The sequence below is a fragment of the Loxodonta africana genome, chromosome 26 (genome assembly GCF_030014295.1).
Source record: "Loxodonta africana isolate mLoxAfr1 chromosome 26, mLoxAfr1.hap2, whole genome shotgun sequence".
Lineage (NCBI taxonomy): Eukaryota > Metazoa > Chordata > Mammalia > Proboscidea > Elephantidae > Loxodonta > Loxodonta africana.
The window spans coordinates 23,066,038-23,082,063 of record NC_087367.1 but is presented as its reverse complement, the minus strand read 5'-3'; the positions used below and the strand labels follow the sequence as shown (position 1 = coordinate 23,082,063).

Sequence of the window (16,026 nt, the reverse complement as noted above, 5' to 3'; positions counted from 1 at the left end):
ATATTTCGTGACCAAGAATGCCACACTGCCTCAGAGACTCGGCTTGGGCTTTCTGGCTAGCAATTGGCACCAGCTGTCAGAACATACGTTTTTATTCTATCATCTGTTTCTAAAGTTCCACTGTCGACTCAGTTCTGGTGTTGAAGCTGCATATCTGAAACCAAACCAGCCCAGCTGTCCTCCAGTCGACTCTGGCTCGTGGTGGCCCCATGCGTGTCAGAGTAGAACTGTGTTCCATAGGGTTGTCAATGGCTGATTTTCTGGATGTAGATTGCCAGGCCTTTCTTCCAAAGTGCCACCTACCAATCTTTCGGTTAGTAGCTGAGCATGTAACCATTTGTATCACCCAGGGATTCCTTAGAAGCTGCAGAAGGTAGGGCTTTACCTTAAATCTCAGGACAAGAATGGTTGATATAGTAGAAGTCACTGACGTCAGGTTCTTGTATGCGATTTGCCTCTTTTCTCTCTAAATGTAAAACTCGTCTGGAAGGGCAGAGTAAAGGGCAGGCAGCATCTTGAAGAATTTCCACTGCAGCTTTATGCTGAGTGCCAACGCCCCTTGGAAGCAGCTGAGGTGCAGCCTTCCAGGCTGACAGGCGGGTTAGCTTAGGGGCTCTGGTTTGCTATTTTTCGCTAATCTGAAGACTCACCATACACAGAATCCTTCAGAGAGGGATATTTTCACAATCACCTTGCAAATTTGTGGTTATTGGTTGTTTTGCTACTGTAACTCAGGAATGAAAAAGTTTAATTGTCCCCTGCTGGGCCTGTTTGAGGACCCCTACCCAACCCATTACCATTGAGTCAATTCCAACTCATAGCGACCCTATAGGACAGAGTAGAACTGCTCCATATGGTTTCCAAGGCTGTAATTTTTATGGATGCAGACTGCCATGTCCTTGTCCCGTGGAGCCACTGGTGGGTTCAAATGGCTGACGCTTCAGTCAGCAGCCAAGCACTTTAACCACTGTGCTACCAGGGCTCCCTCGAGGACCCCAGTGGGGCTTATTTTAGTTTGGAAACACAGAAAATCTTCGTTTTTCTCTCAACCCATGATTTTCGACAGTGATAACCTAACGATAGCTTACAATTTATGGAGGACCATGCCAAACGGCCCTCTGGATTCCAGGGGAGGGGATGATTATAAATAATAGGACCAAAATAAGCTATTTTCTCCACAAGCACAAAACAGAGAATTTATACGTGCTGAGCTAAGCTAAGGTTATCTAATATGGTCACCAATAGATTTAGCATTTTCAGATCATGACTTGTATACTTAAAATAGGTGAATTTTATGGTATGTGATGCTTTGATAAAGTTATATCAAAAACAACAGAGGTTCTTGTACTCAAAATTTTGGGGTACTGCATCACCTTATTTTCAAACATGAAAAGGGAGTATAGAAATTATCTTCTTCAACATTACTCACAAATCATGCCTCAGAGACCCACGTGTTTGTTAATTCCCACGGAGCAAAATGGCCTAATGCTTTTCCTACAGGTGCTGAGAGGATCTCTGGGGGTACAGCTCAGCTACTAATTAAAAGTTTGGTGGTTCGAACCCACCAGCTGCTCCACGGGAGAAAGATGTGGCAGTCTGCTTCCAGCCTTAGAAACCCTATGGGGTTCTTCTACTCTCTCCTATAGGGTCACTATGAGTCCATATTGACTCAATGGTGATGCGTACAGGTGGTGAGTACTCCCTTTGGAAAACACTTTGAGTCTGGGAAGAAGAGGAAAGTTCCATCCATTCACACCACACATTAACACAACAGTCCTCAACACAAAACATACACACATGCACACACCTGTCCCACATGATGTTTCTGCCAAGTGTCCTGGCTTTGGCTAGCTTAGAGTATGTAAGAAGGCCCAGATTAAATAGGTTGAAAAGTTTTTAGCCCCCTCTGTCTTATACTATGATGTTTATGGGGCTGAGAGGCGTGGCTGGTATGGGGGTTTGGGGTACTGATCCAAAGACTCTGCAGTTCTCCAGATTGGGCATGACACATGCTGAGCATCCCTGCTCCCTGAACTACCTCCTGGAGATGACATCACTTTTATCATCCTGGTCCCCCTCCAGCCTGTCACTCACTTCCCTGTGCCCATGCGGTGCTGCCCAAAGCCTTTGAAGAAAACAAATCAATGGCTATAACTGCCAACAGAAAAAAAAAGTAAAAATAAGGGATAAAAACTCTTCTCTTGAGCATACAGAATAAAAGATGCAAAACAGTCTTGAAGTGGATCACCCCCAGATTGAATGTTTTGGGTCCACTGCACACAGTCTATTCCCCAATGGTTTTAGGTTTATGGTAACAGCCAGTTTTACTGCCATTTATGCAGCAAATCTTATAAAATCTTGTGTCTTGCCTTCCTTTGTTTTTGCTCTCTGGTTGTAAAAATTTTTGCTTTGTAGGCTTCCTTTGACTCTAATGACACCAACTATTCATGGGAGAATGTTCTGGAAAGTATAGAGTCTTTTCCTTCCAGACAGCTCCTCACTGGTGTGAGGTTAAGATAAGGTTCCATGAAAAGCCATTCGAATTAGTGTTGTCTGGTGCTGCTCCTCTAACCATGTCTATGAGGCAGCCTTGTCTCTTGACCTGACTACAGTCCTGAGGCCCATTTTCAGCAGGTCTGACCTTTCACGGTGGTACAAACAGTGATCACTTCTTAGAGTATCTGAAGCATACAGGATCCTCTTGGGGAAACTGACACCATAGCCATTGGGAAATCCTGGCTCAGGGTAAGTAAATTCTGCTTTAATTTCCAGCTAAGCTGCAGTAAAATGTTAATCATCCAATTAACTATGTATACTTTCTCTTGAACACTGTGACTGTCCATCTTGAAATGCCAGTGTTCAGAAGATGAAGAAAATAGAGTTAGAGAAACTGCAGGGAGCGGAAAGGTATTTGGGATGTCTACCCCACTAGCATTCCTACTGCAAGATAACAATAAAGACAAGGCCAAGAATTTACTTGGTTTTCTATTTTCCAATTGTTGCAATATAGCTGAGTTAAATACCCCATGAGGCCTAAACCCATTCATGAACACACTGAAGTAGAAAGGAAAGGGGATGTAATATTTTTTGAGTGTCTGCCATATGCTAGGGCCTGTACTGGATATTTTATAAATGCAACTTCATCTGATGAGGATCAAAGACTATAGCCTTCAGTATGGATTACACCTCAACATGAAGAAACAAAATCCTCACGACTGGACCAAGAAGCAACATCATGATAAATGGAGAAAAGATTGAAGTTGTCAAAGATTTCGTTTTATTTGAATCCTCAATCAACTCCAATGGAAGCAGCAGTCAAGAAAGAAATGACATATTGCATTGGGCAAATGTGCTGCAAAAGACCTCCTTAAAGTGTTAAAAAGCAAAGATGTCACTTTGAGGACTAAGGTGCACCTGACCCAAGCCATGGTATTTTCAATAACCTCACATGCATGAGAAAGCTGGACAATAAATAAGGAAGACTGAAGAAGAGTTGATGCCTTGAATTACGGTGTTAGTGAAGAACACTGAATATACACCATGCACTGCCAGGAGAACAAACAAATCTGTCTAGAAAGAAATACAGCCAGAATGCTTCTTAGAAGTGAGGATGTTAAGACTTCGTCTCACGTACTTTGGGCATGTTATCAGGAGGGACCAGTCCCTGAAGAAGGACATCATGCTTGGTAAAGCAGAGGGTCAGCAAAAAAGAGGAAGATCCTCAGTGAGATGAACTGACACAGTGGCCCTAATGGTGGGTTCAAACACAGCAATGATTTTGAGGATGGTGCAGAACTGGGCTACGAGTCAGAACCTACTCGACAGCACCTAACGACAAGGACGACCTCATTTCATCCTCATTACAAGTCTATGAGATAGGTTCTCATGTTCCCATTATTCAGACTAAGAAACTAAAGCTTACAGGAATTAAGCGCCTTACCTCTGGGAGCATCATACATCTAATAAGTGGTGAGGCTTGAATGTCAACCAGGTCTATCTGACCTTAAAGCGCATGTGCCCACTTAGTGCATATTCAGGAGTCCCTGGGTGACACAAATGGTTAAACGCTTGGCTACTAATGAAAAGGCTGGAGGTCCCAATATACCCAGAGATGCCTCAGAAAAAGAAAGCTGACAAATCAGCCACTGAAAACCATATGGAGCACCGTTTTACTCTGACACACAGGGGTTCACCAGGAGTTCGAAAAGGCTCCAAGGCAACCGGTTTTAGTGCATAGTCATTAACACTGCACAGGACAAGCTTTTGCATAACTTTTCTGAGACTGAGGTTTGTTAACCAGTCAATCTACCTGTGTGCCCAGCACCGAGAAGGGCGCCTATCCCTCTTGAAATGGGACAGGATGATTGGAAACGATTGAGTCAGTCTGATTCCTGCTGTTCTTCAAAGCAGCTCAGATGACTGTGGGAATTCAGAATGACCAGGTAGTTTCCCCTGAGAATAGTGTTTGTTTTGGGTGAGGTGTTGCTAGGTCCCCTTCTGACCCCATCTCTGTGGTTATAAAAGGGGTGGCCGAGTGTGTTTGCTGATGGATGTCTTGAAAAACCTCCAGTCATTCCACTCCTAGTTTCCTACTTCTGCTCAGAGACCTAGAAGGCTAGAACTGGATTTCCAAAGCTGCAAGTAAACCTTTGCAGAGCGTGAGTGTTCCCAAATGCCCTTCCTGGGCCCACTAACCCCAGTGTCTGGGCAGACAGGCATCACATTTTAGTGTTTAGCACCAGGAAGACCAAATTCCCTTCGTGTTCAATCCCATTAGGGGTGAGTGGCCATGCTAATGAGGGTTATCTGGCATCCTATTTTCACCAGCTAGGTCAGAGAGATGAACATCTTTGATGGAATTTCCAGGAGTCTCAGTGTTTAATGTCTACATGTAGGAAATGTTAAGATTTTACTGGTACAAAATTGGGTCTTTACTCATTGTGGAAATTATTTGAAGCATGGACTCTACAAGGTGCTTTCGATGCAAAAAGGGATAATAAAAGTACCTGATCTTAATAAGCTTGAATATACTCCCACTATTTTGTGCTTGGGAGGAGCTCTGGTGGTTCAGTGGTTAAGGCATTTGGCTGCCAGGCAAAAGGTTGGCAGTTAGAACAGACCAGCAGCTCCAAGGGAGAAAGATGTGGCAGTCTGCTTCTGTAAAGATTTACAGCCTTAGAAACCCTATGATGCAGTTCTACTCTCTCCTATAGGGTCACAATGAGTCAGAATCGACTTGACAGCAGTGGGTTCGGTTGGTTACTATGTGTTAAAAGTGGGAAATACTAAAGTTGAGGCAAAAAAAAAAAAAAAGAAAGAGTGATTTCCAAAAAAATGTAAGCTATAACGGAAAGTGTATGCAATACTTACTTTAAAATAAACTCATGGTAGAGTGGTTAAGTTCCAGACCAGAAGGATGAGAGACAGTCTGGATGCCAGAACTTACTAGCCATGTAAAAGTGAACTAAATGTGGGCAAATCATTTACTCCGTCTGAGCCTTAATATTTTCGGGTAACATGAGCACGCAGGTGCTTGCGCTCTTGAACACTAGAGAGTGGCCTTTAGACAGGGCCAACCACTGTACACAGCCCAGATCTATACCCTGTGCATCTCCAGGGGTGTCATTCAGGTTACAACGCCCCACTAGGAGTGCAGTGTACAACTTGTACAACCATATGAATTACTTCAGGGCTCACTGAGAAATAAAACAACAGCACACAGTAATTGTCAACTACTTGTTAATTAAATATGCCATAGAATATCTTAGAGTTATTAGAAGCCACGAAATTAAGAACAGAAAAATGTAAACCATTGGTTGCTGCTAATATTTTTTGACAAAAACACATATAAAGTTTTCGATCACAGTGCCAAAAAGGTAGAAAAAACCACAATAAAGTGTCACGGTACATTTAAAAAATTTCCTTCTCTCTCATCCAACTTTTCCTATCCATTCTTATTTTCTGTTGGTTTCTATTCCTTTTTGGCATTATTGAGAATTGTACTCATGGTAGATAATATTTTTTGCAGCTTATACCAAGTTTCATTTGGAAAGTGATCTGAGATCCATGATACTGCTTCATCCTCTCATCTAGTCTATTTGAATTGTTATGTATTATTATGCCTGTTTCACAGGGGAGGAAACCAAGACTCAGAGAGGCTAGAGATTAGTTGAAGACACACAGTGAGTAACAGAAGTTACCTATACCAGTACAAGTTATAGTGGACTCGATTCCAACTCGTGGCAACCTCATGTGTTTCAGAGTAAAACTGTGCTCCATAGGATTTTCAAGGCTGTTAACATTTTGGGAACAGGTCACCAGGCCTTTCTTCTGAGGTGGGTTTGAACTGCCAACCTTTCAATTAGTAGTTAAGCGCTTAACTGTTCGCAGCATCCAGGGACTCCAGTTAAAAGTTAGGGTTCCTAATTCAGTTCCAGGGCTCTCGTCACTATAACATAGTGATTGGCCAGTATAAATCAGTTTTATATCAAATTCTTCCTATGGTATTTATAAGTCTGGAAGTGAGGTATCTTAAAAATGACCTGCATTTCTCTAAAATAAGGTTTATTTTCTGAACAAAGATTCTATATACAAATTGAAAAAAGAAAAGTAGAAAAAAAACTAAAAATTTTTATTTCCTTTCCCTCTCATGCCTTAAAATGTCCAGAGGGAAATAATTCCTACTTGAAAGAATTCAAGAGATAAAAGGTTATTCAAAATACTGGAAGGGAAGAGAAAAGCCGATGATGCTGGGGGCAGGGGACAGCACTGAAAATCTGCTTTTTAAACTTTCTGGCCCTAGGATAAAGAAATGGCAATGGGAAGATAGAGGGGGCATTAGGTAAGTATAGGCACAAGTTCAACCAAGATGTATGGAGAAAAGACCAAGGCAAGACTTATTAAGCCCAAAATGGTCCCAACTCATCAACACCTAAAGATTTCCCTCTTAAACAAAACAACAACAACAAAAAAAAGCTTACTTCTATTTCCATCCAGTTGAAGAAGAAGATGAGACGAAAATTCATATTTGGAATCTGATACATAAACTGGACTGTCATGACCCAATTAACCCAAGTTTTACCCAAGTGTGATGGTTAAGATTGTATGTCAACTTGGTTGGGCCATGATTCTCAGTGTTTATTTGTGATCACTCCCATGACTGACTCTGCTGTGAGTAGCCAATCAGCTGAAAGGGAGTCTTCTTGGGGGTGTGGCCTGCATCCAAATATAAGCAGATGTTCTGGCTTTTTTGGTCACTCTGGATCCTGCCTGCCTCCTGTTCATCTGACCTCTGGCTCTTGGGACTTGAGCTAGCAGCTTATCTGATGATCTTGGAATTTGTTGATCTTCACAGCCTGAGAGGGAGACCCACTCTCCAAGCTGCCAGTCTGGGGTTCGCTGCCCCTGTGGCTACCTATGTGAATTGAGAGAAGTCTCAATCCTGATACACGGACTTGGGATGCTTCAGCCTGTACAATCACGTGAGCTGTTTCCTTCATATAAACCTCTCTATATACACTTTATTGGTTTTGCTTCTCTAGAGAACCCAGCCTAAGACACCAAGTAAGTAATTGTAAACTAAAATAAGGTGGCTCCGAATACAAAAAAGGCTGGGTTCTTTCTTACATCCCCCCCGCCCCGCCCAGGAATTTGGAGCATGTTTCTCATAGAGACAATATGATGTAACATAGTTACAGGGTTTCATATCAGGTTACAAAAGAAGTCTATTTAGCACTCATAGGGTACACCTAAAGTAATAGAACTACCGGCCTGAGTTCTAGGCCTTGGAAGCAGAATCACAGGAGAGAAAAGGATGTGGAAGACACAACAAAATCATAGTTTGTTCTCAGTCACAGGCACCACCATAACCACAATTAAGAAAGAGGAAAAATGAAAAATGTCTCTGTTCTGATGTCCTCATTGTTCTTATGCTTACTTTTGTCCCTTTTCACTACAGTAGCACTCAGTCATGTCCTATTGCCCAAGAATAAGCCACACTGTATAAGTATCTACTATTTATCTCCTTCAGTCATAACTTTAATTCTTAGCCCTCTCTAGAAGGACTTGTGATGAAAATAGTCTGATTGAATCAACTCATACTAATGTGTAAATGACCTATTTATGCATTCATTTATATATACACACACAACACAACACACACACACATAATTCCTTTAGTTATATGTTAGCTAGGCACCATTCTATGAGTCATAACCACCAAAAACCAAACCCAGCACCGTCGAGTCAATTCCGACTCATAGTGACCCTATAGGACAGAGTAGAACTGTCCCATAGAGTTTCCGAGGAGTGCCTGGCGGATTTGAACTGCCGACCCTCTGGTTAGAAGCCGTAGCACTTAACCACTATGCCACCAGGGTTTCCATGAATCATAATATATGATACATACATTAAAAAAAAAAAAATCAAGGTTTCTGCCCCCATGAGGCTTACATTTCAGTGAAGAGTTAGATAACCACACTTGACAATAAATAAACCAAAAAATCTAGACAGTGACAAGTACTCTGCAGAGAATTAAAAAAAAAAAATGCACTTGAGTCGATTCTGACTCATAGCAACCTTGGGGACAGAGTAGAAATGCCCCATAGGGTTTCCAAGGAGCAACTAGTGGATTCAAACTGCCAACCTTTTGACTAAAAGCCATAGTTCTTAACCACTGCATCACCAGGGCCCCCCTGCACAGAATAAGATGATATAATACTGGTTGACCACTTCACATTGGGTAGTTAGGAAAGGCTCTTCAAAGAGGTGACATCTAAGATGGGATATAATTGAAGGGAAAGAGTCAGTCTTATGAAAATGAAGGGGGGAAAGCATTTTACACACCTAGCACAAAGCCTGGGACAGAAATAAACTTGGCGTATGTGAAATAGAAAAAAGGCTAGTGAGGCTGAAAAACAACAGGCAAAGAGGAGAAGGGAATGGAAAGTAGGCAGGACCAAATCACATAGGTCTTTGTAAGCCAGGGTGATGAGCTTAAAGATTATCCTAAGTGAAATAGGAGGCTGCCGGAAGATTGTAAGCAAGTAGGTAAGTAAGTACGTAAGATGTTTAAGGTGTATGTTTATATCTTAAACTGATCTCTAGCTGATCTTCGGAAAAGGATTGTCAGAGACAAGAGCAGAAGGAAGCAGGGAGACAGATAGGAGACTATTTCAAGAAACTGAATGAGAGAGAACAGCTGCTTAGACTAGGATGGTGGTGATAGAGATGGATCTGAGTGGGCTCTATCAAGATATACTTTAGAGGAATGGTCTGTAGGACTTTGAAATGCACTGACTGTGGCATGAGAAAAAAAGGAATCAAAGATACTTGAGAAGATGATACTGTTTACTGAGAAAGGAAAGATCTGGAAAGGCCACGTTTGGTTGAAGGATAAGAGGGTTACGGGGCAGTGGAAATCAATAGTTATGTTTTAGACATGGTAATTTTGAGCTATAAATTACACATCCAGCAGTGATGTGGGGTAGGCTAGCTGTTGTAAATGGTTAAGCACTCAGCTACTAACTGGAAGTTTGGCAGTTGGAATTCCCCCAGAGATGCCTCAGAAAAAGGCCTGGTGATATGCTTTCAAGAAAAATGTAGAACAAAATTCAAATTCACAAAAAAAGTCCAGGCTTACTGGTCTGATGGTGAATGGCGGGACCCATGAGACTATGTCTTCCAGACACCTTGCTAACTCAGAACTGAAGCCACTCCCAAAGTCCACCTTTCAGCCAAAGATTAGGCAGGCCTATAAAACAAACACTAACATATGTGAGGAACGTGCTTCTTAGTTCCATCAAGTATAGGAGACCTACTGGGAAATATCTCCCCAAAAACAAAGATAAGAAGGCAGGAAAGGACAGGAAACTTGGAAAAAGGGACATGGGGAACCCGGGGTATAAAGGGAAAGGGGGAGAGTGACAAATTGTGGAAATTGCAACCAGTGTCACAAAACAATTTGTGTATAAATGTTTGAGAAACTAATATGTGCTATAAACTTCCATCTAACACACACACACATCAAAATAAAACCTGTTGTTGTCAAGTCGACTTAGATTCATATCAGAGTAGAACTGCCCCACAGGGTTTGCAAGGAGTGGATGGTGGATTTGAACTGCCCCCCTTTTTGGTTAGCAGTCAGGCTCTTAACCATTTTGCCACCAGGGCTACACACACACACACACACACACACACACACACGCTTAAAAACAAAAAGCTTAAAAAAAAACAAAGTCACGGCTTTGAAAACTCTATGAAAAACAGTTCTACTTTGAAACACGTGGAGTCGCCATGAGTCAACTGGTTTGATTTTTCTTCTTGCTGCTGGGGAGAAGATGAGGCTAAAAATAGACATTTGGTAATCATTGGCAAATAGATGGCATTTAAGCCATGGGGACAGATATAATGGCCCAGGGAGTGAGCATGGACCAAAAAGAGAAGAGGACTGGAGACCAGGCTCTAGCAACTTTGAGCATTTAGAGGTGGAAAGACACCGTTCAGGGAGCCTCCTTTTCTTCAGACAGGTAGCTGTGGAGAAATGTGCCTCAGGACAAAAGAAGGCCCTGTAGTAATGGGGTGATCTATAGGCCCTTGTAGGCACATCTAAGGAGCCCTGGCGGCACAATGGTCAAACATTCAGCTGCTAACCAAAAGGTTGGCGGTTCAAATCCATCCTGTGGCTCTGCAAGAGAAAGACTTGACCATTGACTCCCATAAAGATCACAGCCTAGCAAACACTATGCAATAGTTCTACTCTGCTATATGAGGGTCATTATGAGTCCAACCAGACTAGATGACACTTAACGACAATAACAACATGCACACCTAAGGTTGAGGGGGAGTGAAGGCCCTATCGCCTTTCTAATAGATTAGAAAGAGTATTTGACTCTGAATGGCATGAGGACAAAGTTCTCTTTCTAATAGATTTTGAAAAGTGAGGTAAAAAATATTTTTAATGAGATACATAATCCTGCCTTGAGGCAGGAGGAGTGGCAGGGGAAGGCCTTTAACTCTTCTTTAGTCATCAGAATCTCAGAGTTCCACCTAAAGGGGGGCAGCAGTGTATCAGAGAATAATAGCCAGGGGCCTTTGTCCTTCAGGAAAAATGTCAAGAAATCAGCCTTGAGAAAAAGCTGGGCCAAAGGACTGGTGCCCATGAGTGGAGGCTGTGTGTGAAGAGGACTAGTTTTGTATATTCTTTTGCCTGTGGTGACTGGGCTTTGAAGTCTGGGAACAATAGCATCCTTCTTTTTTTGAGGAGTCAGAGGAGATAATAAAGCATTTCTCTGAATCAGCAGGGTTGGAGAATAAAGTCAAAAATACATGTTCATTCAGCATCTTGTTCAATTTGCACAAGTCTTTTTTGGGGGGAAAATGTCTGTTTATATACTTACGATGATCTGAGATTACCTGTGAGTTTATTGTTTGGGGATCATGCTGCACAGTTAATACTGTGGCAAATTACAGGAATTCTCCCAATAACAGAGCACAGAAATCCATCTCCCAATGGGAGGTGTTATGGCGGTGCAGGGAAACCATTTTCATAACTAACGATTCTGTGGTATTCTCCCTAAGCATGTTTTCTGAGCTCTTGATGTCTCTACCCGAGCTCTGAGCTAGTTTTAAGTGGCAGAGCAAGTAACTCCTCTGAACACTAAGGTTTACTGTAATCCACAATTCATTGTACAAAAAATATACATAAATAAATTATCATATAGCTGCCACATTAGTCTAAAGAGTCCATGCATACAAGAGATACACATAGCCATTTTGGGAGACTGGCATATAGAAAAAGGAGCCAGTTTGGTGTATTGCAAATGAAGAGTTGGGGAATAGATTTTCTTTTTTTTTCAAGAACAAGGATTTGATGCAGGAAGAGCATTTTTTAAAACCCTTTTGAAAACAAGGGAGGAGTTTGATAGGACAAAGTGCTGACTTTCTAGAAAGGCAGGCTGATTTTGAATAACTGTCACGAGAGACCTAATTTTGCCTTTATTATCATAATTTGCACATATTCTCCTCCAGGGTTAAATCCATGGCCAACTCGTGTGCTAACTTGGGCATCACTTGGAGCAGTGACATAAGCCTTAGGGAAAGTAGATGCCGTAATACATTTTCCCGTAATAACCTCAGATAGAAGTAGTGTGCTACATCGTTTGCTTGCTCCTTTGGCTGTATGTATATTGTCTAAACAAAGCAACTTAAGATGATAATATTTTAAGATTTTCCTCCTGCTTGGTAAATTTCTGGATAAAATTAAATATCAGTGACCCAATGTGGAACTGCCAGAACACAGGTAGGGTTGAGAGGGAATCTGCTATTCTCTGAGGATCTTGTCAATTTGAAGGCTTTGAATAGCCCTGCTCAATAAAATGTGGGCAAGATTACCCCCTAAGTCCCTTGGCTCCCATTAATTCAGTTGGACACCAAAACCATGTCTGGTCCCCTAATCAGGATCCCATGTGGTCAACCAGTTGGCTAATACCATGTGTCATGGATGAACAGTACCAATCTGGACATTTCATCCATGGCTGCTCAGGGATGAGGTGTCCAGACTTATCCTAGCTAGAATCATCCCAGGAAACCCTGGTGGCATAGTGGTTAAGAGCTATGGCTGCTGACCAAAAGGTTGGCAGTTCAAATCTACAAAGCATTCCTTGGAAACCATATGGGGCAGTTTTACTTTGTCCTATAGGGTTGCTGGGAGTCAAAATCGACTTGACGGCAATGGGTTTCAGTGGGTTTAGAATCATCCCAAACTCTTCAACGTGAAGCATAATCACAAGATTTTGATGAGTTCCTTCTGGGCCCCAGATGCTCTACTAGATGCATAATTTTTAGATATTTTCTCCAACTCTCACCACAATTCCACAAGGTAAGTATTGTTAGCCCTATTTTAAAAATGAAGAACCAAAGCTCAGAAAGGTTAAGAACCTTCTCCACAGTCACTGAGATGTCAAATATCTGAGTAAGGAAGACTAACTAGTAAATTCCAGCAAAGAGAAACACAGGATTTAACTATACTTATTTTCAGACTCAACACCAAAAGCCTGGGTTGCCAACTATGGCAAATGTTAGTAGAAACCACAGCATCTACATCAAGGCCGTGGCAAATATGGAAGATAGACAGTGAATGATAGCATCAGTAGTGCTATATTTCCTTGAAGTTCTGCTTTTTCCCAAAGCCTACTGTGATGTTGGTCCTGGCCTGCTATTTAGTAGAGAATGCAAATCTCGTTGCTCAACTTTAAGGCTATGTATCTGTCAAAATGCGAACTAATGCTGGGGAGTAGGTACAGAACTTCAGTTATAATAAGCCCTGAAACACATATTTCTGGACCCTACACTAATTCCATAGGTTGGGATGGAGCCAGGTATTCGCATTTGTTAACAAGCTCCAGGTAGTTCTATTGCCCTCCAAAGTTTGAACAATTACTGCCATTAATGTTATGTTTGGCAGGATGAGGCCTTACTCAGAAATCTGAATAATGTGAGCTTTAGTCATAGCTTGGAGGAAAAAATCCAGCTTATAAGTAATGCCTAAAGGGATGTCCACGAAATGTACACTCGGCCTGCTCACTTTTGTCAGGATTACTTTTCCCTATCCTGATCATTGTCTATTTCTTTCTATTCACTCCCATTAATATCTGCAACAAGAGACTATTATATCAGGTCTCTAGTATGTTATTTCCATTTCCCAACAAGTACAGAGTTTCATGGAAATCATCCAAATCTTAATATTTAAGGAATATAAATTTTGTTCTTAAAGATGATTCCATGATTTTTTCTTTTCTTTTTTTTTTTGAAAGTGCTAATTGTAATGTGAAGCTGATCAACCAATCTAACCATTAAACCAATCTGTCCTCTCCATACGGGCACTGGAGAATCTCTGGGATTCACATGATACTGACCAACTCAGTAACCTTAAGAAGTACAATGACAATGTTCTGGCAGTGATATCAATGATATCTTTGGGCTCTCATCCTGTATAGGCCTAGTTTGCTATCACTTCCCCTGAAATGGTAGGAAAGAAAGGGTCAAGAGGGCAAATGAGCTCCTGGGGGAATTGTATATGATGTATTCTCTACCTGGCACTGAAGTTCCAAGTGCAACAAACACCACCGCAGTCACGGAATCTTTCAGGCCAATGGTGCAGCCGAAGTGGGAAGCCAGGTCTCCGATGAAAGCTGTCAGTAGGCCAATCATGAGGATGGATACAATGAAACATGCCCAGCCATTCCAGTATTCTGTCGGGGGGACGAAGGCAAAGAGGACCTTCCAGAACACAGTCAGAAAGTGCATCACATAATCGAAACAGGAGGGCAGCTTCTCCTCCCCGCATTCATCGTCGTCATCATCTTCCCCTGGAGAGAAAGGAATGAAGCACATTTCTTCACAACTCATGCCAGCAGAGTCTTCCTGTCTCCCAATCCCTCCTTCCTAGACTTCCTAGGCCTGTCATCCCTCCCATCTGAGTAACAAAGAGGTCATTAGAGGTGGGTAGAGCTTGGAGTTTTCCAAGAAAACCAATCATAATTAACCAGTTAATCATCAGGGTACTGACATGGCCCCTCTCTGTGGCTTACGGGTCAATGGCATAAACTCAACCCCCCAGTCTGTTCTGGACCCTACTACACTAATTCCATCAACACTCTTGTCCTACACAATCGACACACTTGTGCTACTCTCATCACTGCTAGCGGGATTGTCACTTCAGATAAATGAAAAAGATTTCTTCAAAAAGATTGGAAAGCCCTGTGCCAGGCTCAGAAAGAAGCCTCTTTTGGAGAAATATAACTGTGGATAGAGTCCCTCTTCCAGGGTTCTTTTCTTCCAGCTCCAAGTCCAGCTCTGAGGGATGAATGGTTATAGAATCACCTACAGGACAATGTTCAAACAAGCCACCGGCCCTGTGTATTTTCGTAGCTTCATCTCCTGCAACTGCTTCAAACTCAAACCTTGTCTCAGTCAAAAAAAATTATTTGTATATTTTCAAACTATATGCACTTTTTCCCACTTATGTACTTTATAACAAAATGTGCGAGTACTGACTCAATCCCTCCCTTCTTATCCTTACCCTCTCAGCCTATGTGAATCATAGCCCTCACCACTTGTAATACGAAATCGGTGGTTCTGGAAGTGGGTCCAGAATCAGCAACATTAGTGTCACCTGTGAACTTGTTAGGCATGCAAATTCTTGACCCCTATGGAGTGGAAGGAGATGCCATCTTTGTTGGAACAAGCCTTCCAGAGGATTCGGTTGCTCACCAGAGTTTGAGAACTACTACTCTAGATTGTATTTGTTCACTTTCCTCTCTTCTCCAGCTGACCGTGAACCCTTTGAGGGCAGGAATGTATTCACTTTTGTATCCTTAGACGTGGGCACGATCTCCAGTATATGAGCTGGGCTAGTGCTCGTTAAATTAACAAATGCATGTGTAGATTTCCATTGGCTTTATATAACTATATAATTATATAATATGTATAAATATGCATAATATGTAAAATATTAAATCACAATTTTGCCAATTCAGTCATACTATCGATGCAAAGAGTGCTCATTATTTGAAAGAACCAGGAAGTTAAGAATAGTTTTCTAAAATGGAAATTCCATTTATAATGTAATAATAACTTCTATTTGCATGTTTTAAAATTAGGATATTGAATGTCAACTTTTTCTTGATGTGGAAAATATATATTCATGTGCTTGGTGGCCATTTTGGAAATAAAACCACTCCTTGCAGACTTTGGGAGCCCTGGTGGTGCAGTGGTTAAGAGTTCAGCTTCTAACTAAAAGGTCGGCAGTTCAAATCTACCAGTTACTCCTTGGAAACCCTATGGGGCAGTTCTACATTGTCCTATAGGGTTGCTATGAGTCAGAATTGACTCAACAGCAGAGGGTTTGAAGACGTTGTACATCCCCGCCAAACTCATCACCAGGGATCTACTTTACTTCATCCAACTAACGTGGCTGGAAGCACGTGGGGCTGCCAAGTCTTGTAGCTGACTATGTTACCTGAGATT

The 16,026-nt window shown here is 41.8% G+C and overlaps 1 protein-coding gene across 5 annotated transcripts in view; it reads right to left on the bottom strand.

Annotated features, from left to right (window-relative positions):
- SLC8A1 (solute carrier family 8 member A1) overlaps positions 1-16,026 on the bottom strand; it is a 385,219-nt gene that overhangs the window by 19,072 nt on the left and 350,121 nt on the right. For all 5 annotated transcript variants that reach the window (XM_023555308.2, XM_010595894.3, XM_064277171.1 and 2 more), the window contains one exon: positions 14,091-14,366. In XM_023555308.2, the coding sequence (XP_023411076.1) occupies positions 14,091-14,366 (276 nt within the window). The remainder of the gene's footprint in view (positions 1-14,090; positions 14,367-16,026) is intronic.